The 24,446-nt window shown below is 48.1% G+C and overlaps 1 protein-coding gene across 2 annotated transcripts in view; it reads right to left on the reverse strand.

The window, feature by feature from the left end:
• Window positions 1-16,409: 16,409 nt before the first annotated feature.
• Window positions 16,410-24,446, reverse strand: part of LOC139746037 (zinc finger protein basonuclin-2-like) — a 204,306-nt gene continuing 196,269 nt past the window's right edge. For both annotated transcript variants that reach the window (XM_071656851.1, XM_071656850.1), the window contains one exon: window positions 16,410-23,433. In XM_071656851.1, coding sequence (XP_071512952.1) covers window positions 19,930-23,433 — 3,504 coding nt within the window. In that variant the 3' untranslated portion in view covers window positions 16,410-19,929. The remainder of the gene's footprint in view (window positions 23,434-24,446) is intronic.

Consider the following 24,446-nt stretch of genomic DNA (forward strand, 5'->3'; position numbering starts at 1 on the left):
GACATGGTCTCTTACATGTTGATAGACAAATAGATAGATGGATAGATAAAGAGACATGGTCTCTTACATGTTGATAGACAAATAGATAGATGGATAGATAAAGAGACATGGTCTCTTACATGTTGATAGACAAATAGATAGATGGATAGATAAAGAGACATGGTCTCTTACATGTTGATAGACAAATAGATAGATGGATAGATAAAGAGACATGGTCTCTTACATGTTGATAGACAAATAGATAGATGGATAGATAAAGAGACATGGTCTCTTACATGTTGATAGACAAATAGATAGATGGATAGATAAAGAGACATGGTCTCTTACATGTTGATAGACAAATAGATAGATGGATAGATAAAGAGACATGGTCTCTTACATGTTGATAGACAAATAGATAGATGGATAGATAAAGAGACATGGTCTCTTACATGTTGATAGACAAATAGATAGATGGATAGATAAAGAGACATGGTCTCTTACATGTTGATAGACAAATAGATAGATGGATAGATAAAGAGACATGGTCTCTTACATGTTGATAGACAAATAGATAGATGGATAGATAAAGAGACATGGTCTCTTACATGTTGATAGACAAATAGATAGATGGATAGATAAAGAGACATGGTCTCTTACATGTTGATAGACAAATAGATAGATGGATAGATAAAGAGACATGGTCTCTTACATGTTGATAGACAAATAGATAGATGGATAGATAAAGAGACATGGTCTCTTACATGTTGATAGACAAATAGATAGATGGATAGATAAAGAGACATGGTCTCTTACATGTTGATAGACAAATAGATAGATAGATAGATAGATAGATAGATAGATAGATAGATAGATAGATAGATAGATAGATAGATAGATAGATAGATAGATAGATAGATAGATAGATAGATAGATAGATAGATAGATAAAGAGACATGGTCTCTTACATGTTGATAGACAAATAGATAGATGGATAGATAAAGAGACATGGTCTCTTACATGTTGATAGACAAATAGATAGATAGATAGATAGATGGATAGATAAAGAGACATGGTCTCTTACATGTTGATAGACAAATAGATAGATAGATAGATAGATAGATAAAGAGACGAAAAAAAAAGATATTGCAGACATTACTGTAACACTTTGGTATCTAGGGAATGCAACATGAACATTATCATCTTCAATAAAAGATAGACGCGAGCAAATTAACGTTATTGAGGAAGACAATCAGCAATGAAAAATCTTTATTACCCACAAACCATTGGTAGCGGCAGCGTACTTTATTTGTTTGCACAAGGAGGAAGCTAAATACTGCGCTTGTTATTAGCAAAAGAACTCACAGGGTTAGGAACTGAGAGGAACTGATATTGGAATGATAAAATGACTTTATGCTTTCCGGAGTTACACAGACATTAAGAAGTTGAGAAGATTGAAATAGAAAATAGAATATTTAGTTGGAGATATAGAGGGAAATATAGAAATGACACAGAAGATTGCATGAGAAATATTCATAGGTTCATTTATGGGAAACCACACTTCAAAAATGAATTAGAAGAACGCTTTGATACGCAAACAGAATGAGAGACGATGATACATTAACAAATGTAAAAATATGAGGAAAAATGGTAAAGATCAACGAAAAACATCGTAAATACGGAGAAATCCTGTCTGTAAATACATGACCAAATATGAGGAAACTGAGACCAAATGATATGAGGCAGATGGAATAAAGAAGAATATTAAATGTACATTGAACTACACAAGTCATAACTTGAAAAAACAAGTAAGCCATTCCTTCAACACTGCGGTGGACTTCATCAAAAAAAACATCAACAGGAAAAAATATAATCATATGTCCAGATCGTGGATGGCGGACGCGTTGCAATTATCACAAAGAATAATTAGAACGGCGACAGTTATCATGGTGATAATTAGCAGTGAGGAGAAAAAAGATATTGTCTCGGAGGCGACTGTACCAAGAAATGAGAGGACATATGAACCCAGGAGAGTAAACATCCTTCAGCCATCTTGTGTGTGTGTGTGTGTGTGTGTGTGTGTGTGTGTGTGTGTGTGTGTGTTTGTAAGTGAGGCACAGAGACCTTTCCAGATTTAATGAGAGAAAAACGAAAGAAATTCAATAATGTTTGCAATAGACAAGGTTAGGTAAATACCTGTTCCTTGGAAGAAAGGGAAAAAAAAAGATGAAAAAAAACCGGTAAATTTGTTTCTTTTCTTCTGAGAAGTCTTTCTGGTTGATATATTGGCTAGAGGAATATACAACATGTGATAATTAGTTTTATACGATATAAATAGTTATCAAATAATTATGTGTATCACTTTCATATACACACATGATTATGCGCGTGCGCACACACAAGTACAGAAGAAGAACACACACACACACACACACACACACACACACACACACACACACACACACACACAAGTACAGTTGAAGAACACACACACACACACACACACACACACACACACACACACACACACACACACACACACACACACAGAAACGCGCGCGCGCGCGCGAGCAAACGCGTCAGTTTGTCAATAAACAGCTTGAAATATCTTCGTCACCAAGACCTCTCCTTTCCCCCCCACCCCCGTCCGCCCACTAACCCCCCCCCCCCAAACGACCCTCCCTTCGTCACCACGATCGACTTGTACCAATCAGAAATCGCACCTACCAATCACAACCCGTACGTACCAATCACAACACGTACGTACCAATCACAACTCATAACAGAGAGACGTGAGAACAACACTTTACCCTCCCATTGTTCACGTCATCAACAACCCAGGATCAGGTACACAGCCAAGCAAGCAACCCATTTCCGATTTCTCTTGGCCTGTATGGTGTGTCAACTACCATGATGCCGGGGCCATTCATCACTTAATGTTCAACTAATTATCACTAAGTCCACAATGTATAAACCATAGTATGTACTCGGTAAACTGCCCCTCTGTGTCTGCCATCCTGATTGTGTAGATGTACCTCATTCGTAGGTGGATGTGCCTCATTCGTGTGTAGATGTACCTCATTCGTGTGTAGATGTACCTCATTCGTGTGTAGATGCACCTCATTCGTGTGTAGATGTACCTCATTCGTGTGTAGATGTACCTCATTCGTGTGTAGGTATATCTCATTCGTGGGTTGATGTGTCTCATTCGTGTGTAGATGTATCTCATTCGTGTGTAGATGTACCTCATTCGTGGGTGGATGTACCTTATTCGTGTGTAGATGTACCTCATTCGTGGGTGGATGTGCCTCATTCGTGTGTAGATGTACCTCATTCGTGGGTGGATGTGCCTCATTCGTGTGTAGATATATCTCATTCGTGTTCTTATCCAGGGCGCAGACACCCAGCCCCGCGTATATTCTTATATGGTAACTCGTTGCTTTTACTATGACCCCCCACTTCTGTAGTAGATTTAAGGTCACACTCTGACTGTGTATTACCAGCAGAATGCCTGACTGAATTCAATAAAACGTTCATTACTTTATTGTTCTATTTACCCCCCCAAAAAAAAAAACAAAAAACAAATCTAAGCCTTTTCCCTTCGATTTAAACACATTTAAGTAAAATCAATAATCATAACACAGAACGTCACTAATACATAGACTATGAAATTCACACTAGGTAACAGATGAAACCAATACGAGCAAATTGGTGCTTTAGGACGAGCAAACTGGTGGTTTAGGGAAGCCAATGATAACGAAAAATTGATAAGTCATTTAGCAGCGATAATCATATCAGATGGATAAAGAAAGATAATACAAAGAGGTTAATGGTACAAATACAAAGATGTAATGATAAATGATAGAGTAATATAAACAGAACTAAAGCTGTAAGCATAGAAATGGCAGTACACGAGCATTCGTGGTCATTTGCTAATTGACAATTACCCCATCATCCATTTATGAGGGCGTCCATATCTATGTATAATGAAAACGTAGCGATCATGAAGGAAAAGATCAGATGATAACAATCACACAGATAACACCAAAAGATAATAAGAAAGAAGAGAGTGTACAGATGATAACAATAACACAGATAACATCAAAGATAAAGGAAAAGAAGAAGACGAGATAGACGGTAAACAACCAGACTACCTGACCATCGAATCACAACAGCCTCTGAGGGAGACGACCAAGATACAACAGCGTCTGACAGACTTAAAGAACTTGATGAACTCACATCTCCTGCCTGGTGTTCCAGAGGACGTAACACAGGTTCCTCCCCATCTCTCTCTCTCTCTCTGACGAAGGGCCGAGCCGTGCCGTGCCATGCCGTGCCGGGCGGCGTGGCGTTCCGACAAGACAGAACTCTGGAAGACGTATGGTTAGCCTGGAACCCACAGCAAGGGTTCGTCACGGAATCAAGCACTCATCATCATCACCGCCACAGAACAACATAAGAAACTGTCTCGCCGAAATCAATTTTTCCTCTTCCAGAGACTTCCATATGCCCGGAGGCTACCGCTGGGACCCAGATGTCTTCGTCGACCCCAATGGTCGCGGCCGACGGACCGGACCAAGCAAAATGACACGAGCGAAAGAGGGAGTGAAGGATGGGCGTGGCCCGGGCGGATGCGTAACTACCGCCAACTACCGCGTTCGCTCATTAGCGCCCGAACGATGGCTGGGGAGGGTTGGTGGTGGATGGCCCGAGGTGGGGAGAGGAGGAGGGGAGGTGGGGGGTGACCAGGAGAAGGATCTGGAAGGGCGAAGACAAAAGAGAAAATGGGACGCAGGCTTTCAATGTCTCCAGAAGCGTCGACACACATCATTACTCCTGGAAGGCTGGAAGAGGCTGGGGTGTGTGGTGGCACCCATTAACGGCTCCCCATCATCGCTTTAATCTAGTTTACGTCGGGGAGAAAATTGTTTGTTGATCCAGACTAAGTGGAGACTCGTATGGTGACGCTGGTAGGGGCTAGTCTGGCCTGGTCTGGCGGTAGGATTGGTGGTAAGTTTAGGGTAGGATGGTGGTGGGTTTAGGTAGGATTGGTGGTAAGTTTAGGGTAGGATTGGTGGTAAGTTTAGGGTAGGATTGGTGGTGAGTTTAGGGTAGGATTGGTGGTGAGTTTAGGGTAGGATTGGTGGTGAGTTTAGGGTAGGATTGGTGGTAAGTTTAGGGTAGGATGGTGGTGGGTTTAGGTAGGATTGGTGGTGAGTTTAGGGTAGGATTGGTGGTAAGTTTAGGGTAGGATTGGTGGTGAGTTTAGGGTAGGATTGGTGGTGAGTTTAGGGTAGGATTGGTGGTAAGTTTAGGGTAGGATGGTGGTGGGTTTAGGGTAGGATTGGTGGTAAGTTTAGGGTAGGATGGTCGTGGGTTTAGGGTAGGATGGTGGTAAGTTTAGGGTAAGATTGGTGGTGAGTTTAGGGTAGGATTGGTGGTAAGTTTAAGGTAGGATTGGTGATGAGTTTAGGGTAGGATTGGTGGTAAGTTTAGGGTAGGATGGTGGTGGGTTTAGGTAGGATTGGTGGTGAGTTTAGGGTAGGATTGGTGGTAAGTTTAGGGTAGGATGGTGGTGGGTTTAGGTAGGATTGGTGGTGAGTTTAGGGTAGGATTGGTGGTAAGTTTAGGGTAGGATTGAGAGTAAGTTTAGGGTAAGATTGGTGGTGAGTTTAGGGTAGGATTGGTGATGAGTTTAGGGTAGGATTAGTGGTAAGTTTAGGGTAGGATTGGTGGTAAGTTTAGGGTAGGATTGGTGGTAAGTTTAGGGTAGGATTGGTGATGAGTTTAGGGTAGGATTAGTGGTAAGTTTAGGGTAGGATTGGTGGTAAGTTTAGGGTAGGATTGGTGGTAAGTTTAGGGTAGGATTGGTGGTAAGTTTAGGGTAGGATGGTGGTGGGTTTAGGTAGGATTGGTGGTGAGTTTAGGGTAGGATTGGTGGTAAGTTTAGGGTAGGATGGTGGTGGGTTTAGGTAGGATTGGTGGTGAGTTTAGGGTAGGATTGGTGGTAAGTTTAGGGTAGGATGGTGGTGGGTTTAGGTAGGATTGGTGGTGAGTTTAGGGTAGGATTGGTGGTAAGTATAGGGTAGGATTGAGAGTAAGTTTAGGGTAGGACTGGTGGTGAGTTTGGGGTAGGTTTGGTTAAGAAGGATGATGAATTTCTAAACTCTTGGCGAGTGAAGTTTAGGACAGGACGAATGATGAACTTGAAGGAGAGGTTGGGTTATAAAACTTCGATCTGGAATGGTAGTGAGTTTAGGGTCAGGTGTGGCGATGAGATCAGGGTAAGAGGAGGAGACTGTGAGCTTAGATCCTGAACAACGATGATCTCAGGGTAAGAGGAGGGAGGGTAAGTACGGTGGCGGATCGATAGTGAAATACAAAGCGAACAAACCAGATGACTGCTCCTCCCTTCAGGGCCCTAGTCGTATGTTTAGGGCTGTCCCTTTAGCTCGTCCACCCTGAGGGCTGCTGGTATAAGGCTCGCCTCGCCAGGCGATAGATGTAGAGAGGAGGGACCCATCCTCGCTACAACATGTAATAACATCTTGTGATACAGTCCCTAACGCTTCTCTGTCACGTAATGATAACCTCGTGCAGAATTATCCGATATCGTAGTCGCTTTAAAACCAACACCTATTTATTTCCTTCTATTTACGACACAGTCGGCCAGGTGATCGAGGAGGACGCGACCGCCATTAGCCAATAATTGAGCCACAAATCCACTTTAGAATTGTGGTTTGGTGACACAACGAGACCACCATTTTAATCTCAGGTGATTTTATACGAGGCGGGTTGATGATGGGACGATAGGAGGAGGTAGGGAGGGAGGAAGGGACAGGAGGCTATTGGATCGTCTGGGGGATGGTGTGTGTGTGTGTCCTCACCCTTCATGGCTGAGGACACTTGAGGTGGTGGACGACAACACTCGTGCTCTGAGACACTTCACACACACCTCATCTCACGACAGAATCCCATGGTGATATGGGATCACGTCGAGATGTGATGCGATGACATGGTCTAAGACACCTCACTCTGCCCGCCTCATGACCACATGCTATGGTGTCATGCCCTTCCGACATGACGTGAGGTCTCATGGTAGGAGACTCGCCTTAGAGCGTTCGAAGGTCGTCGGTGACTACACAGGTTAGATGTAGAAGTGTCTATCATTACCTAGTCAGTGTTTCTCGTAACGTTCTTTGATCGATGCAAAGGATGCGAAGAGTTTGACGGAATGATCATATTAATCGTTTCATTAGATTCTAACAACACTACAAGAGTTGGTTGTCACCGGAGCTTAAATACAGTTGTATTATGAATTTGGTCATTCACAAGCACACAGCATAAATGCACAGTGCGTTGTGATTAATCGAAGAAGTGGAGAGGGCTAGACTGCAGGAGACATCTGGATATCCTATAATGACAAAGAAATGCACAGGCTAGACTGCAGGAGACAGCTGGATATCCTATAATGACACAGAGACAATTAAGTGAATAATTCTCTCGTAAAGAAAGACGTTAATATATTATGAAGTTTATGCGTCTCTCTCTCTCTCTGTCTCTCTGCTCGCTGGGGTAATTCCAAGGGCAGTTTATTTATACCAGGGCGACCATGGAAAGAATCTCACCTTGCACAAATGAAAGACTTAGAATTCATATAGGAAAAAAAATAAGCGTTGACAAGAAGTTTAATAAGGGAGACACACTCCGACACATTCGAAACAACTTCATACAGGCTGAGTCTGGTACCTCACTGATCTCTGAGCTGTAATCAAGCTCATCCTTAAAACCTTTAACTCTAACAATAACTTTAATAAAAAAAAGATGAGGACAATTAACAGAAAAAATATTAAACTTTAAAGAGTTTGCTTCGATACGGTTCGAATCCGTCTCACATGGTGTGTGACTCGGGTTCGCTTCACTCCCAGTGAACCGTCCCGATCACACTCATTTTCTGCGACGCGCTGTTGGGGACCACTGTGTTGCCCCTGACTTACTCAGGCATTAACGTAAGTCTATTTGGTTTCCGTCCATGTGGACGATGATGTCATGGTGACCTCAGGTGGAGCTTACGTCCTCTTATTACACCTAGTGACGAATTTCCCGGATCTTAGTCAAGGACAATATTTATTATGGTCAGGGGGGAAAAAGAAGATGACAGTCAGGTGAGAATGAAGACATATTCCGTGAAGATAGTGATTAAGTCCATATGTCATGATGGTTTACCTGTAATTACAGCGTATATGAGACGGTTTGTGTGTGTGTGTGTGTGTGTGTGTGTGTGTGTGTGTGTGTGTGTGTTTTCAGCTCTATGGCCCATACCGACAATGTATCGTGTAAGAGTTTATATAAGTTAATGACGCAGGTGGTTTTAATTTATGGCTATGTCTCTCTCTTTCTTTGTGCGTCTGTGTTCCTCTGTCTGTGTGTGGTAGTGCTCGCTTTACTGTCTCCTTTTTACTGTCTGTCTGTTCATCGGAATGCCTGTCTTTGCTTGCTTGCCTTTATTTGTCTGTTTCCTTTCTGTCTATCTCCCTTTTCTGTCTGCGTCTATGTCTCCTCTTACTTGTCTGTCTGTCTCTACGTCTCTTATTATTGATCTGTCTCTTTCCGTCTCTCTCCCTATGTTTGTGGATCTCTGTGTTTCTGTCTACCCTGTCTGTCTTTCTGTCTTCATTTTTCTATATTTTTGTTTCCCCGTTTGTCTATATTTGTCTGTCTGTTTCTCCCCATTTCTCCTTCACCCCCGTCATTTCCGCCTTCTTCTTTTCCCCCCCTCTTCCTCCTCTATGCATATCCTTCCATCCTCCCCCTATCAATAATTCCTCCCCTTCCTTCCCTATGTCTCTCTCCCCCTCACCCATCTCTTTATCTCCCCCACATCACTCCGGGGCGGGCACCATCACCAGTCCTCTCGGTCTCTCCCCGTCTCGGGAGCAGCAGCCTGCCACCGCCTCCCCCCCTTCGCCCCACTGCACCCCAGTGCCCATAACGGGACGCCCCCACCAACTCCACCCATGTCAACCTTGCTGCTGGCCTTGACGTCGGTCGCCCGCTGGACATAATCTCACCGTTACGATTTTCCTGACTTGTTTTGAGAAGGAAAAAAACATACATACATACATACATACATACATACATACATACATACATACTACATACATATACACATACATACATACATACATACATACATACATACATACATACATACATACATACATACATATATTCTTACATATATACATACATACATACATATACACATATACATACGTACATACATACATACATACAAATATTCATACATGTATACATACATACATATATACATACGTACATACATATATACAAACATACATCCATACATACATACATACATATATACACAGATACATACATACATACACAGTGGCCACTCGTAAAGCAAATTATCTATGAAGCTCTTTTAATTTTCCACCAATTCTTTTATCGTTTTCTGGTAAGGAGTCAGAGTTAGGAAGTTTTTAATATGACTCTCCGATACCTCAGAATGTAACGTTAGAAATAGGAATGAAATGATCGGAAGTGAAGGCAGATGAATGAAATGATCGGAAGTGAAGGCAGATGAATGAAATGATCGGAAGTGAAGGCAGATGAATGAAAGTGAATCCAGTGCCAAGAGGCGGAGGGCCAACATGTTCTATGAAGACTTGAACAGACCGCGTGGCTCACAACGGTGAACAGACCACGTAACTCACAACGGTGAACAGACCACGTAACTCACAACGGTGAACAGATCACGTAACTCACAACGGTGAACAGAACACTTAACTCACAACAGTGAACAAATCACGTAACTCACAACGGTGAACAGAACACGTATCTCACAACGGTGAACAGCCCTGATGCAAAGACAAACTGCTGTACATAATGACCCCCTAACGATCGTCAGTGCATCGAATTTCAAACGTAGAGGAACAGATGGTAGTATGTAGCTGTGTCATCTCTGTATAGAACCGTGGTTTCATATGATCCCACTTAACCTCTCCAGTACCGCCTACATAACTACATTCAGTGGTCGATCACAGACGCGTAGAGACGCCGCAGCGTGTGACGGCATTTCGAGGCACAGGTCCGGCGGTATTTAAGATGGAAAGAGTTTATATCCTGCTAATGCAATGACCACAAGGCTCTGAGGTGGGCGGCACGGGAAGGGGAGACACTTCGTGATCGTCTTGTCATTGAGAGCGGCCCACTGGCCCGGCCAATCAGGATATGAGCACAACAACATCTTGCTTTGTCCAATACGACGGGGGGGTTTGTGTTGGGTGGAGGAGGGCCCCCTAGTGCTTGTGTGGGTGGAGGAGGGCCCCCTAGTGCTTGTGTGGGTGGAGGAGGGCCCCCACAGTGCTTGTGTGGATGGAGGAGGGCCCCCTAGTGCTTGTGTGGGTGAAGGAAGGCCCCCACAGTGTTTGTGTGGGTGGAGGAGGGCCCCCTAGTGCTTGTGTGGGTGGAGGAGGGCCCTCTAGTGCTTGTGTGGGTGGAGGAGGGCCCCCTAGTGCTTGTGTGGGTGGAGGAGGGCCCCCTAGTGCTTGTGTGGATGGAGGAGGGCCCCCTAGTGTTTGTGTGGGTGGAGGAGAGGGCCCCTAGTGCTTGTGTGGGTGGAGGAGGGCCCCCACAGTGCTTGTGTGGATGGAGGAGGGCCCCCTAGTGCTTGTGTGGGTGGAGGAGGGCCCCCACAGTGCTTGTGTAGGTGGAGGAGGGCCCCCTAGTGCTTGTGTGGGTGGAGGAAGGCCCCCACGCTGCTTGTGTAGGTGGAGGAGGGCCCCCTAGTGCTTATGTAGGTAGAGGAGGGCCCCCTTAGTGCTTGTGTAGGTGGAGGAGGGCCCCCACAGTGCTTATGTAGGTGGAGGAGGGCCCCACAGTGCTTGTATAGTTGGGGGAGCTCAATGCTAACGTAGGCACAGTTGCTTGCATGGACAGAGGGTCCCTAGAGGTTATGTTGGTGAAGGACCCCTTGTGCTTGCGTGGGAGGAGGGGCCCCTAGTGCTTATGTTGGTGGAGGACCCCCTGTGCTTGCGTGGGAGGAGGAGGTCCCCTTGTGCTTGCGTGGGAGGGGCCCCCCTAATGCTAATGTTGGTGGAGGACCCCCTGTGCTTGCGTGGGAGGAGGGCCTCCTAGTGCTAATGTTGGTGGAGGACCCCCTACTGCTAGCGTGGGAGGAGGAGGAGGGGCCCCAGCGCTTGACTGGGTGGCCGGGCCCCAGCGTCCACAACCCGGATGTACCCTCAGCTGTGCGCTGACAATGTTGTGAGGGAATAATGACGATGTTCTATTGGTCTGACTGTGTCTTTGCATCTGAATGCATACCTCCATGGGCTAAATAAGGCTATACATATTATTCATACACATGCTGATACATATAGATGCATCAGAGGAACGAGGATGTGGTCCATGTGCAGGGCATACAGGAGTTGAAATGATCTACACGGAAGTAAAGGATGGCTAGAAGATGGGGTCCTACGAGTGTAGAACACACACACACACACACACACACACACACACACGCTGGTCATAACAGGTACAACCACAGTTCCTGAAGCCGTCGATAAGGCTGATTTCCGTAGCGACAAAACGGTGATCCACGCCTCCCTGGTGGAGTGAGGGACACCAGCACCTGATCATGGAATCAACCGTCGCCTCCTACTTCCCGGAGAGTCTTAACTATGGCTGTCCTCAGTGTGTGTTTGCCTCGTAGGGTGCTGTATGTTGTGTTGTAGGGTGTTGTATGTAGTGTTGTAGGGTGTTGTATGTTGTGTTGTAGGGTGTTGTATGTAGTGTTGTAGGGTGTTGTATGTTGTGTTGTAGGGTGTTGTATGTTGTGTTGTAGGGTGTTGTATGTAGTGTTGTAGGGTGTTGTATGTTGTGTTGTAGGGTGTTGTATGTTGTGTTGTAGGGTGTTGTATGTTGTGTTGTAGGGTGTTGTATGTTGTGTTGTAGGGTGTTGTATGTAGTGTTGTAGGGTGTTCGTCGTCAGTGCTGCCTCGTGCGGAGGTTTCTTGCTGGTTCATCTTTAGTATGTGCGTCAAAGGCCCGAGTCACGCACGGGAGCCTCTATCAAGGCCAGGCCTTGAACGGTAACAGAGAGAGAGAGAGAGAGAGAGAGAGAGAGAGAGAGAGAGAGAGAGAGAGAGAGAGAGAGAGAGAGAGAATCTTAACGCTTTATCGGGTGTGGAAATTTTGTTTTTTTTCTTTTTTTCAAATAAGGTCGTAGGTTGTCGGTCTTAGAGAGAACATGAGAACTCTGTGTGTTCGTATTAGATTTTTGCATTTCATATGTCGATGCGTTGTCGTCTTTCTGTGACCCTTAGTCGTGCTCAAGGGTCGTGCCGTCGTGCTCAAGGGTCGTACCGTCGTGCTCAAGAGTCGTACCGTCGTGCTCAAGGGTCGCACCGTCGTGCTCAAGGGTCTTACCGTCGTAGTCAAGGGTCGTACCGTCGTAGTCAAGGGTCGTACCGTCGTGCTCAAGGGTCGTACCGTCGTGCTCAAGAGTCGTACCGTCGTGCTCAAGGGTCGCACCGTCGTGCTCAAGGGTCGTACCGTCGTAGTCAAGGGTCGTACCGTCGTGCTCAAGGGTCGTACAGTTGGGGGTCAAGAAAACAAGTAAACGTTATTATTTCTCTGCTATCGATCAAATACTGGAACATAAATCTCAATTCGATGTTGAACTTAGACTTGCGTCGAAGTTCAAAGATTTTTGAACTCTACGTTTTTCATCTGGAAACGAGTCAGTTCACGTTCAAATTCTTGAACCTGAACCTTACGTATTATTATGTCCAACCCTGGCCGTTTCTTATGTTCTCTGTTAACACTGTAGTGTGACTCCAGGGTTGGAATCCTTCTGTACCACCTGAGGATCGCAGACTTGACCCCAGTCGCCTAGACAGAAGGTTTCGATGCATTGCCAAGGATCCTCAAAAGGATATTTGGTGGGAGGCTATGGCACTGCAAGGAGGTAGTGCAGGGTATGGTCACGTGTGTGTGTGTGTGTGTGTGTGTGTGTGTGTGTGTGTGTATACGTGTGTGTTTATCATCTCACGGAAAAAATCCTTTACTATCGAGTTGATTCTATTTCCTTAGGAACTGCAATTTTCCTTTAGCATTCGGCACGTTTTCTCCCCCAGCCAGGCCCTCACCCCTGGAAGGAAGGAGTCCAAAATTGGAAGCAGTTTAGAGTTTAATCCATAATAATCAACAGCTTGAAACTGCAGGTAAGAAAAAGGGGATTTAGATTTTGATGCGAAAGAAGTCGGGAGGAAACTGAATGTGGGATTCTTGGGTCACTTTGCTGTGTGTGTGGGGGGGGGGGGGGTCACACAGAGCTCTGGGTCACACGGTTGCCCTGTTGGTTCACATAGAGCTTCGGGTCACACTGTTGCTTTGGTGAGTTACACAGAGCTCTGGGTCACACTGTTGCCCTGGTGGGTCACACAGAACTCTAGGTCACACTGTTGCCCTGGTGGGTCACACAAAACTCTGGGTCACACTGTTGCCCTGGTGGGTTACACAGAGCTCTGGGTCACACCGCTGCCCTGGTGGGTCACACAGAACTCTGGGTCACACTGTTGCCCTGGTGGGTCACACAGAACTCTGGGTCACACTGTTGCCCTGGTGGGTCACACAGAACTCTGGGTCACACTGTTGCCCTGGTGGGTCACACAAAACTCTGGGTCACACTGTTGCCCTGGTGGGTTACACAGAGCTCTGGGTCACACCGCTGCCCTGGTGGGTCACACAGAACTCTGGGTCACACTGTTGCCCTGGTGGGTCACACAGAACTCTGGGTCACACTGTTGCCCTGGTGGGTCACACAGAACTCTGGGTCACACTGTTGCCCTGGTGGGTCACACAGAACTCTGGGTCACACTGTTGCCCTGGTGGGTCACACAGAACTCTGGGTCACATTGTTGCCCTGGTGGGTCACATAAAGCTCTGGGTCACACTGTTGCCCTGGTGGGTCACACAGAGGTGTGGGTCTCATACGTCGTCTCCCCGTGGCTGCTGAGACCCGGGAGAACTCCATCAATCATTATCGTCGTGTGGCGCTTCACCTGGAGGTGGGAACGTTGGGTTCATTGTGGTTTCTTCCTCTTAGTTTGAAAGGAATCAAGTCAGTGAAAATATCTAGTTCGTGATCCGTTTCGTATCATCTTCAGGTAAATATGTAGTGCAGGTATATATGTAGTGCAGGTAAATATGTAGTGCAGGTAAATATGTAGTGCAGGTAAATATGTAGTGCATGGTCTTGGTCATTCTTGCGTCGTGGTTTGTTTAATACTTGATCGACCAGACTCTCTGTGGCTGTATGTAGCTGCCAGATGATGCCCTCTCCAGCCCCAGCCGATCCTGGCTGCTCAGCGGCTACAGTGCAGACGTCATGGCCCCCCGTCACACTCCCCCACCCCCACAACCTGGGTCATCACACATATTCTCGAGGAACTCGTCTTGCTCGCCCCCTCCAGCTTCCTCGACGCCGATCACTGAACATTTTTGTTTTACTTCCGACACTTACGAAGGCAAAATCCCAACCCTGCACTCCTTCCATTGCATCAATACAACCTCTCATTCTCTCTCTCTCTCTCTCTCTCTCTCTCTCTCTCTCTCTCTCTCTCTCTCTCTCTCTCTCTCTCTCTCTCTCTCTTCTTGATGGATTTTCGACTACTTTCTTCTTGAATTTCACTCGGATTCGTTCACAAAACAGGGACAAGACCCAGGTCTTCCCTGGTTATTACTGCAGTGCCTTATCTCGTCCTGCATCTCATCTCGGCTCGAGGGACCTGACTCAGAGTGGCCCCCAGACGCCGACAGTAATCTCCCTGCATAAAACTGATACGATGAAAGCAGAGAAGAGTCTTCCTCCCGCTTTCTAGAGCAGGTGTTTCACCGGCCTTATAGGGAGAATCAGCAGAAATTTATCTTCTACTCCAGGAACAATAGGAGGTGTGGACACCAACCCCCGTCGGGTTTTTGGTTTTTTGTCTCCGATGCTCACCATAATCAGTGACTTTCTCTGCTCCGTTATGATCACAGTGTTGTGCTCACTGGGGGTGGGGTCGCCTGACGCAGCTGCACCCACGTCTTCAAGACTCCTCTCTCGTGCAGTGAGAAGCAGTGATTCTGTCTGGGAGTCTGGCGCGTCCTGAGCTGTGAAGGAAAATCATCACCTGATATTCCTCACCCAAGGGAAATACTGCAGTAATATGACAATGTCAGAGGTCTTTTCAACTATAATTAACGTTATCTATCTACAGTTATCTATCTACAGTAATGACGTCATTCATAGATAGTGATGAATGAGTGTAGTTTACACATCACTTGTCGTATGTGAAAACAGAAACAGCGCGGGAGCCAGCAATGCTCCCTGAGGTAGACAATTCTTCGTCTGAAAGATGACGATACTGGAATCTGTCACCAATGATTCTGAATCTTATTGACAATTCTTAACCGGTTATGTCTACGTTCATGGTCTTGACACTGCTCACACATGCACTTAAATTCTTCACGAAGTTTGGGTTAAAGTTATCATAACAGGATTTGGTCTCAACAGCCTATGCATGGGTGAAGAAGGAACATCTCTGACTGATTGGGTGTTGCTAGTGATTAAACGAAGTCATTCTGATATAGATATATGATAATCGTACTTCTATACACCTCATCTAATATTCTTGTTATGCATAGCGTTTATGGAGGTAACTTAAAGTTCGTAAGGATTAAAGGGGTTCCAAACTTGTGGAGTGGAAATGTCAATTACATTCAGGTTACCGAGAATGTGTCTGACGTTCGGCTTTTTCTCCAAAGGATCATAAAAACTTCGTCTTTTTTTTTCCCTATGGAACAGAATTCCAGAAGTCCATCCCGGACATTGAATTCAGTAACATACTTACTTAATCACCTTTCTTGGAATATGTGTGATGAAGAGGATCATTATATGAAGGCAGCAAGTATGAATATGTACATTTGTATATATGTCTATGTCTGTTTATGTATACGTTGAAATGCATAGGTATGTATATGTGCGTGTGTGGGCGTTTATGTATATAAATGTGTATGTGGGTGGGTTGGGCCATTCTTTCGTCTGTTTCCTTGCGCTACCTCGCTAACGCGGGAGACAGCGACTAAACATAATAGAATATGAATAATATATCTAACATGAGAAATTTTCTCTTCCATAACATCTTATTATCAGCTTCTAATTCTAAGGATGGTGTAATCAGTAAACAAGATCACTTCAATATCTTTTTTTTTTCATCATTTATTTGCACCAGTGACACAAATTATCCTCACACTGCGAAAGGTAATGGTGGATGGTGGATGGTGGGAGAGTTTCATACACTGAGTTCATCGGAGACGATTTATTTATTGAAGGTATTTACAAAGGAAAGACAATGCACATATAACCATATTTATTCTGTTAACAATTACAGCTAAAAGAGTTCCACAAGACGTCAACAACGATTGGTTTAATTCATTATGATGAGTTAATTACAGTATGGGAGAAATCCTGTGCCTGAGGCTCGAAACCCCTAGAAGGTTGAGGGGGGAGGGGGGAGGTTTCCTAGAGAAGGTCTCTAGAGTAAGCCACAAGACCAGGCTGTTACTGTAGACTGTGGTAGTAGTAGTAGTAGTAGTAGCAGTAGTAGTAGTAGTAGTAGCAGTAGCAGTAGTAGTAAACTACTTGGAAAGTCCCCTTTTTATACCAGGCTACCAGTAATGTCTTATGCATGTAGCTCTAGAAGAGTAGTTCTCTAGAGAACATTACTGACGTAAACTACTGGATCAGGTCCCCTTGAAGTAAACCAGTCGAGTAGATTACCATAGTAAACCACTGGAGAGCGACTCATAAGAACAGAAGCCCATCGAAGTCAACCGAACCACTGACAACAGCCCACTTGAAACAGCCCACTTGAAACAGCCCACTTGAAACAGCCCACTGAAACAGCCTGTTATAGCGACCCACCTTACGAGAGACCACCGGAAAAAAAGCCCACAGTAACAGACCACTACACATCGGTGCCCTTAAGGGAAGGGTAAGGGTAAAGGGAAGGAAGAAGGGGAGGGGAGGAGAGGTGAGGAGGGAGGGGAAAGGGGAGGCAGTGGTAGAGGGAGGGTGGGTGGGGCGGTTAAGGGGTAGCGGGGTAGACTAAGACAGTTTTCTCTGTAAACTTGTAAACTACTACAGGAGCTGAAGGGGTGGTGGTGTCTTCCTAGAGCCATGTACACGCGCACACACAGACACACACACACACACACACACACACACACACACATGTACAAATTGTACAAACTTTAGACACCGTTTCGAGTGCACGTGGCTCTAGGGACGGAGTTCCCTTGAGCTCAAGTGACGACTCGAGTGATGGCACTGTCTTGCCCCGACCACTGGGTAAGAGAGAACAAAGGGGGGGGGGGGGGGAGGAGGAGGAGGAAGAGGGGGAGGAGGAGGAGGAGGAAGAGGAGGAGGAGGAGGACGATGAAACGGACCAGATGCAGAGATCAGGGTGGTATACGAAACTTCAGGTATGGTCCTCGACAGAATTTTTTTTTGAAGACCATCTCTGTATTTTTTTTTTTTTTTTTGGCTGAGGACCGACCCCATTGGAGCACCAGCTCCGTACGAATGACACACTTTTGTTCTCTTGTTTCCACTCACACACTGGATGATGAACCAATGGTCTATATAACTATTGGAGGTGATGAACCTTCATAAAACCTTACATTATGACTAAAGTACTATTATCAAAAACCTAATTCTTACCGGTCCGAGTTTTATCTTTTTTTTTTCGACTGGCTACCAGGTTGTGGCTACGTCCAAATTCCCTACGAAAGAAAAAGACAGAGACAGATAGATAGACTGAGAGAGATAGAGAGAGATAGAGATAGAGAGGGAGAGAGAGAGAGATTTAGAGATAGAGATAAAGAACACAGATATCTACCTTACATATATCTCGTTTGGATGTTTATATATCGTTTTTTTTGGGGTGGGGGTTGCGTGTTCCAGTTTTGAACCGGAGGACGCACACACACGAGAGAGAGAATACCTTTCAGCGTGTCAGTCAGAACATACTGGGGAGAGAGAAAAAAAAAATATATATATTCTTTGGCAATTTTACACTGTTGATTGTCGTCCTTCTCTTCAATCTCTTGGGCTAGTGTAAATGAAGGCGAATATGACTATCAGCACAGTAAATTAAGCCAAACTTCTGCAGTAGAGGAGGGGCTGGTCACAGGGCTTGGGCCTCACAGGGAAGGCGTCCCTGAAACTCCGACGTGGTGCGAAAGGTCCCTTTCAGGGCTGGAGGTGTAAACACACACACCCCCCTGCGTGACCACGCCTATACACGACAGTGGTTTCTTTATTCCAGAAGAAGGAGAGGAATGGAATCAAACACGCCCCCTGAGATGGTACGTCTTCTAAGGGTTTCCTAACCTTTCATGAGGGAGCAGGAATATGTACGGGCGTCTCCCCTGATGGTGGAGGGTTTTATGACAATTTTAGATGAAAGAGACATGAGTGCAACTTCTCAAAGATAGATCATCTGAGAATGGAGAGACTCAGGGTTCGTCTTGAGCCGATCCTTACACAGAAAACCCTGACGTCCACCGGGGAGGGGATGAGAGGGTTTTTGCCTTGTGTGTTCTGACCCACACGACACCAGATCCACATAGCCAGACAACATGAGGTAAAAATTTAAGTGTTACAAAAACCTCATCAGTGAATCCAAGAAACTTTAGCAATAACTTTAATTTGCTGCAGTAGCTGCTCAGCTGAGTCACGAGTCTCATGTCTTCCGCAAGGGTCGGGTCGACGCCTCTGGTAGGGACCTTCTACCTCCTGCAGGAGTGACGGGAACGCCTCCTTCGCGTGAGCTCGCCCTCCCCAGCGCGATAGAACGGAGACAGTGGAAGACGCCGACTTTACAATCACATGAAGGGGGAGGAAAAAAAAAAATATATATATAATAATAGAACTTATTAACCAAAATTGTACGTCAGTAGAGATATGGATGTGCCAACTAAAATATAGCACCATTTACACAGATGACAGAGCGAGTCACAGTATAAAACCGACATTTACAGCAACTATATAAACCAAAAAAAGAAAAAAAAATATATGTAATGAATACAAATACACAATGGAGTTGAACACTGACTCTTGAATACCAAATTGCTGGTATGCAAAACGATTCACAAAGAATCCTGAGAACATTAATGCAGCTCTAAGTTCATCAGCGTCAATGTGGCTCACGACACCAGCGGGTTTGATCACCTAAGACACACACAGGGTCATCATCATCATCGTCATCATCATCACCGTCACCGCCTCAATGTGTTCCTGGGTCGCTCTCCTGCGACCTAACCACCGTCAGTTCTCCCTAGGGATCGCTCGGGTCCTTCACGACCCGGCTGAACAGTCACTGATGAGGATCCGACGGCGAGGTCCTCTTAAGAGAAAAAATTGTTTCTGTTGGGGTGCGCTCGGGGTCGTTCGAGAGAGAGAGAGAGACCCCGCGCGCGCTTGCTCACTCTCCCTAGAGAGCGCACTGTTCCTGGCGGCGCACTAATACATACAGCTGGTGAGCCACTACTGTACACTGAGCCGCCTGCGTCCTTGGGCAGCTGGAGTGACCACCTGGGATCCAGGTATGAGCCACCTGGGGGGGAGAGGGGGATGTTGTTTACTGGCAGGTTGAGCTACCGCTACGAGCCACCTGGAGGTCCTGGGTAGGTGGAGCCACTGCTATGTACACGCGAGCAACACTGGACATACTAACACCACTACGTATAAATAAGACGTGAAACATTGGCACATTTATACATTTATACAGATGGGGGGAGGAGGGGGAGGGGGGAGGTGTCAAGGGGGCGGGGCCTTCGAGGTCACCCCGGTGACTGGGAGAAGCGAAGACATCACGTCGTTCTCGCCGCCGCCGCCCCCTCCAGCAAATGCTGGTGTAGGGCGTCGTTGAGGGCGTGGGCGTTGCGCTTGCGACGGGCGCTGAAGAGCTTGTTGCAGCCGTCCACCGTGCAGCGGAACAGCTCGGAGGAGTGGACCTCGTCGTAGTGGCTCTTCAGCCCGACGCCGTCGACGAAGGTCTTGTGGCAGAACTTGCAGGGCATGTTGCCCTCACGGTCGGGCGTCGGGAGGTCGTCCTCGAGGTTATACTGCCACTCCCGCTCCATGTCCTCGCTGGTGGTGGTGGTAGGGGGGTCGGCAGCCTCCATGGGTGGCGAGGACGAGGCCTCTACGTGGGGCGGCCCCGGGGTCGTGGTAGTTGTGGTGGTGGGCGTCGTCGACTGAGGCGAGGGAGTGCTGGAGCGGTCTTTTCTCTCCGTCCCCGGGAGGTTATTATTAGCGGTGAAGTGAGGAAGGAGGTTGGGGAGGAAAAAGTGTGGAGGAGGATGGGTGGCAGGTGGCAGGCCACCGCCGCCGCCACCTCCGCCATTGCTGCCACCGCCGCTGCCTGTGACGCGGTCGCCGTTGAAGAGCGACTCGGCGAGGGACGTCGGGATGTGGGCCTTGAGGGCGTCGAGGCCAAGCGGAAGGGTGCCCGGGTCGGAGTAGAGACGTGCCAGGAGCTCTGGATTGAGTGCCGGGTTGAAGGGCAGACCGGGGAAGGTCATGGCGGGGAAGCCGGGCCCGTCCGAGGAGGTGGAGAGCAACTTGCGGTGGAGGTTGAGGTTGGAGGCGTGGCGGTCGCGGCTGCGCTTGGAGGGGAAGGCAGCGTTGCAACCCTCCACCGTGCACTTGTGCATGAGCTTCAGGTGGACGTTTTGGTAGTGCGTCTTCACTCCGAAGTGGTTCTGGAACATCTTACCACAAGCCACACAGCGGCGCGGGTTCTCCTTGTCCATAGGGATGTCTAGGCTGCTGAGGAATCCACCCTCGCCAAACTGGAAGGCCCCATCGGAATCCTCCGATGGGGACCCAGGGTTCGAGTCCCTGTCGCTGTCACGGTCACTTGGCCTGGGACTCGAAGAAGTGACGCCATTTCCTGAGGGCGTCATCTGGAGGCCGAGTGACGCCGACGCGTTTGGGGGCATCGCGCCGGTGAGGTGTGCGAAGTGGCCCTTGGAGAGGTCCTCCAGGTGTCGCAACGCGTTCGAAGTGTCGACCGACTCGTCGTAGCTGCTGGAGGAGACCTTCCGGTTGCTGCTGTCGGAGTCCTTCTCGTTTCTCGACTTATCACCGCTGTTCATGGAGGAGCTCTCCTTCATGGCGTTGTCCGTGTCGTCATCGTCGTCGCTCATGGCGTCCAGCTCTTTATCTTCGTTCTTGTCGTCCTCCGAGTCTTTCGTGTCTATATCATCTAAATCATCGTCGTTGTCGTCGTCGTCATCGTCGTCCGTCGATATGAGATCGTCGTCCTCGAGTCTAAAGGCAAACTTCGTTGGGTTTTGGCTCTTGCGTTTCCGCTTGTTGGTGGAGGGTGAGGGGGCGGTGCCCTCCCCCTTCATGCTCTGGGTGTCAACGCTCATGCTGTCGTCGTCCATCTCGTCGTCTATGCTGTTGTTGGCGTTGTATTCGTCTTCCCTCTTCTTCATCTCGGCGTTGTCGGGGTGCATCTTGTCCACGGCCATGCCCTCCTCACACTGCGCGCTCGGCATGTGGAGGCCGCCGTATTCGCCTCTCCACATGCCACCCTCCTCGCGGCCTCGCATCGTCAGGTCGAGCGAGGTCTTGCCCATGGCGTGCTGCATCTCCAGGGTGCGTCGCTGCAGCTCCAACGCTTGCTTGTGGAGGTCTTCCGTGGCCGCGGCTGATGGAGGGATGAAGGGCAGGCCCGTGAGGGGGTTGATGCTCCCGAACTGTCCCGGAAAGGCGCCCAGGGGCGGGAATCCAGCAGGTGGCTGGAAGTTCTGGGCCGCCAAGTGCGGTGGGACCACAGGATGCGCGGCGCACGTGCGGCCATCGTGTGGGGAGATCTTGCGGCGAACGTGCGGCGTGTGGAGCTTTGGGTTCGGGTTAGCAGAGTGACGGTTCCTGGAACGGCGGGAGCTGAACATCATGTTACAACCCTCGACCGTACACTTGTGCATCTCCCGCAGGTGCACGGCCGAGAAGTGGATCTTGAGGGCTCCCTTGTCGCAGAAGGTCTTCAGGCAAACGTTACACTGGACTCTCTTCTTGCCCGTCACCGGGTTGATGAGAGAGGTGCCCATGTTGATGGGGTTCCAAGACCTCTTGCCCGGGGTGTTGGGTCCGCTGCCCACCGGCGACTGCGGCCTCGGAGGCATCGGGAGGGTGGTGGGCGTGGCGCTGGTGGCCACTGTGGTGGATGTGGTGGAGAGGTTGAGGGCGGTGGTGGAGGCGGAAAAGGCCGTATCGTCGTCCTCACTGGTGTAGTCAGTGGGCGGGTCGCTGTTGACGGAGACGGGCGTGTGGGGCGGGGGCTGGGCGGGCGTGGCGGCCAGGGGCGTGACGCTACCGCTGCCCACATTGACCTGGGCGCCGCCCACGCTGCTGGCCGGGCTGGTCACCCCGCCCCCGCGCCCACCGTGCACCAGCGACGGTTCCCCGCGCGACGCCGGACTCGGGCTCTGCCTCTCTTTTCGGATGTCGTAGGGCTGCATACTCTGCAGCCTGTTGAGGGGCGAGCCTCCCATGGGACTCGTCGGGGAGCCGAAGCTGTTGTGGAGAGAGCCGTTCGGGGAGATGTTGGGGAGGGAAACAGGCGGGACGGGGAGGCGGAGCATGGATAGGGCGGAGGAGGCAAGCTGAGGGTTGGCCAGGATAGAAGTGGCTAGGGAGGGGTTGGCTGCAGCTAGGAGGTTGGAGGCTAGGGAGGCTGCGGACAGAGGCGGAGGGGCGGGAGGCAGACCGGGTGGACCTGAAGGAGGCGGCGGCCGCAGCAAGGAGCTCGTGTCTCCCCTCATGAAGGGGCTGAAGAGCATGTTGGTCCTCTCCAGGAACTTCTTGAGATCGGAGTCCATGTTCTTGCTGCCGTCGGGCTGGTGCTGCGGCTGCGGCTGGTGATGGTGGTGCGGTGGGTACTGCGGCTGGTGCTGCGACCTGGGTGGGTCCTCCCGTCGGTTCTCCTCCCGCCGCAGCTCGTCCCTGAAGTCCCTTACTTCTCTCAGGGGATCCCGGTCCCTCATGTCCCTCAGATCCCTATGACTATCCCTGTGCACGTCCCTCAGGGCATCCCTGTGCAGGTCCCTGTGCGCCTCCCTCTGGATATCCCTCAGGGGGTCCCTGTGAACGTCCCTGTCCCTGTGGGGGTCGCGGTGGGAGTCCCTGAGTGTGGGGGCGGCGGCGTGGCCGTCGGGCCTCGGTGGGGAGGTCCCGTCGTGGTGGAGGAGCTGCTGGGCGATGGCTCTCGTCTCCCCGAACCTCAAGAACTGACGGAGGACCAGCGTCTCCTCCTCTGTGCTCATCATGTGCCAGCTGTGGAGCACGTTGCCCTGGCGGTCCTGCGAACACAGAACACCACTGTTAGTATACTGCTGCACACCACCTCAAGTCTGTGCAACACAGAACACTATGGTAACCGTGCCACACATCACCTTAGTCGGTAAAACACGACAGTTGTAAGTATGCAACACATCACCACAGTCTGTACAACACAACACACTTGTAAGTACACCATTCTTTACTTCACACTCTATTTAAGTACAACATAAGTATAAGTACATCACTTCATTACCTTACCCATTGATACCTCGTCAGTACACCATACGCATCACTCATCACTTCATCCAAGCACCTCGTCAATACACCATACACTATTTCACCCTCTGTAAGTACATTTACTAGTACATTAATACATACACAATACAACACACATACATCAATACATCCGCACGGTAACACACATTCAAGGTAGACATGAACACTAACACACAGACACACACACACACAGACACACACACACACACACACACACACACACACACACACACATATGGAGATCCAACAGCACACATGTGAGTTTTATGTAATATCCCATATCTGTCGAGACTAAACCCAGCATGGAGGCAGTTGGGATTTGTTTAATGAGACAAGAAATAATAATTTTCGCGATATAATTGTAAATAGAGAGAGAGAGAGAGAGAGAGAGAGAGAGAGAGAGAGAGAGAGAGAGAGAGAGAGAGAGAGAGAGAGAGAGAACTGTTCACCGAATGACGAACTATGATTAAAATTGAAACAAAAAAATTGTTTGGAGGTTTGGGAGGGGGGGAGGGTTGGTTGGTCAGGACTGTATAAAAATAGCGCAGGAGCCATGATTAAAAGCACGTGTAGTGATTAACAAAGTGATCAATACTTCTCGATTTAAAGATCTGATGTAAGCAATTACATTATTCCTGGCACACGAGATGGCCTTGACAGCATATCATTTGTTAACAGAGAATGCGATCATTTGAGGTCTTATTGATGTATAATCTGAACGTATGAAATTCAAAAGGATTAATCACTATGTCTCCCA

This window comes from Panulirus ornatus, chromosome 63 (assembly GCF_036320965.1).
Source record: "Panulirus ornatus isolate Po-2019 chromosome 63, ASM3632096v1, whole genome shotgun sequence".
Lineage (NCBI taxonomy): Eukaryota > Metazoa > Arthropoda > Malacostraca > Decapoda > Palinuridae > Panulirus > Panulirus ornatus.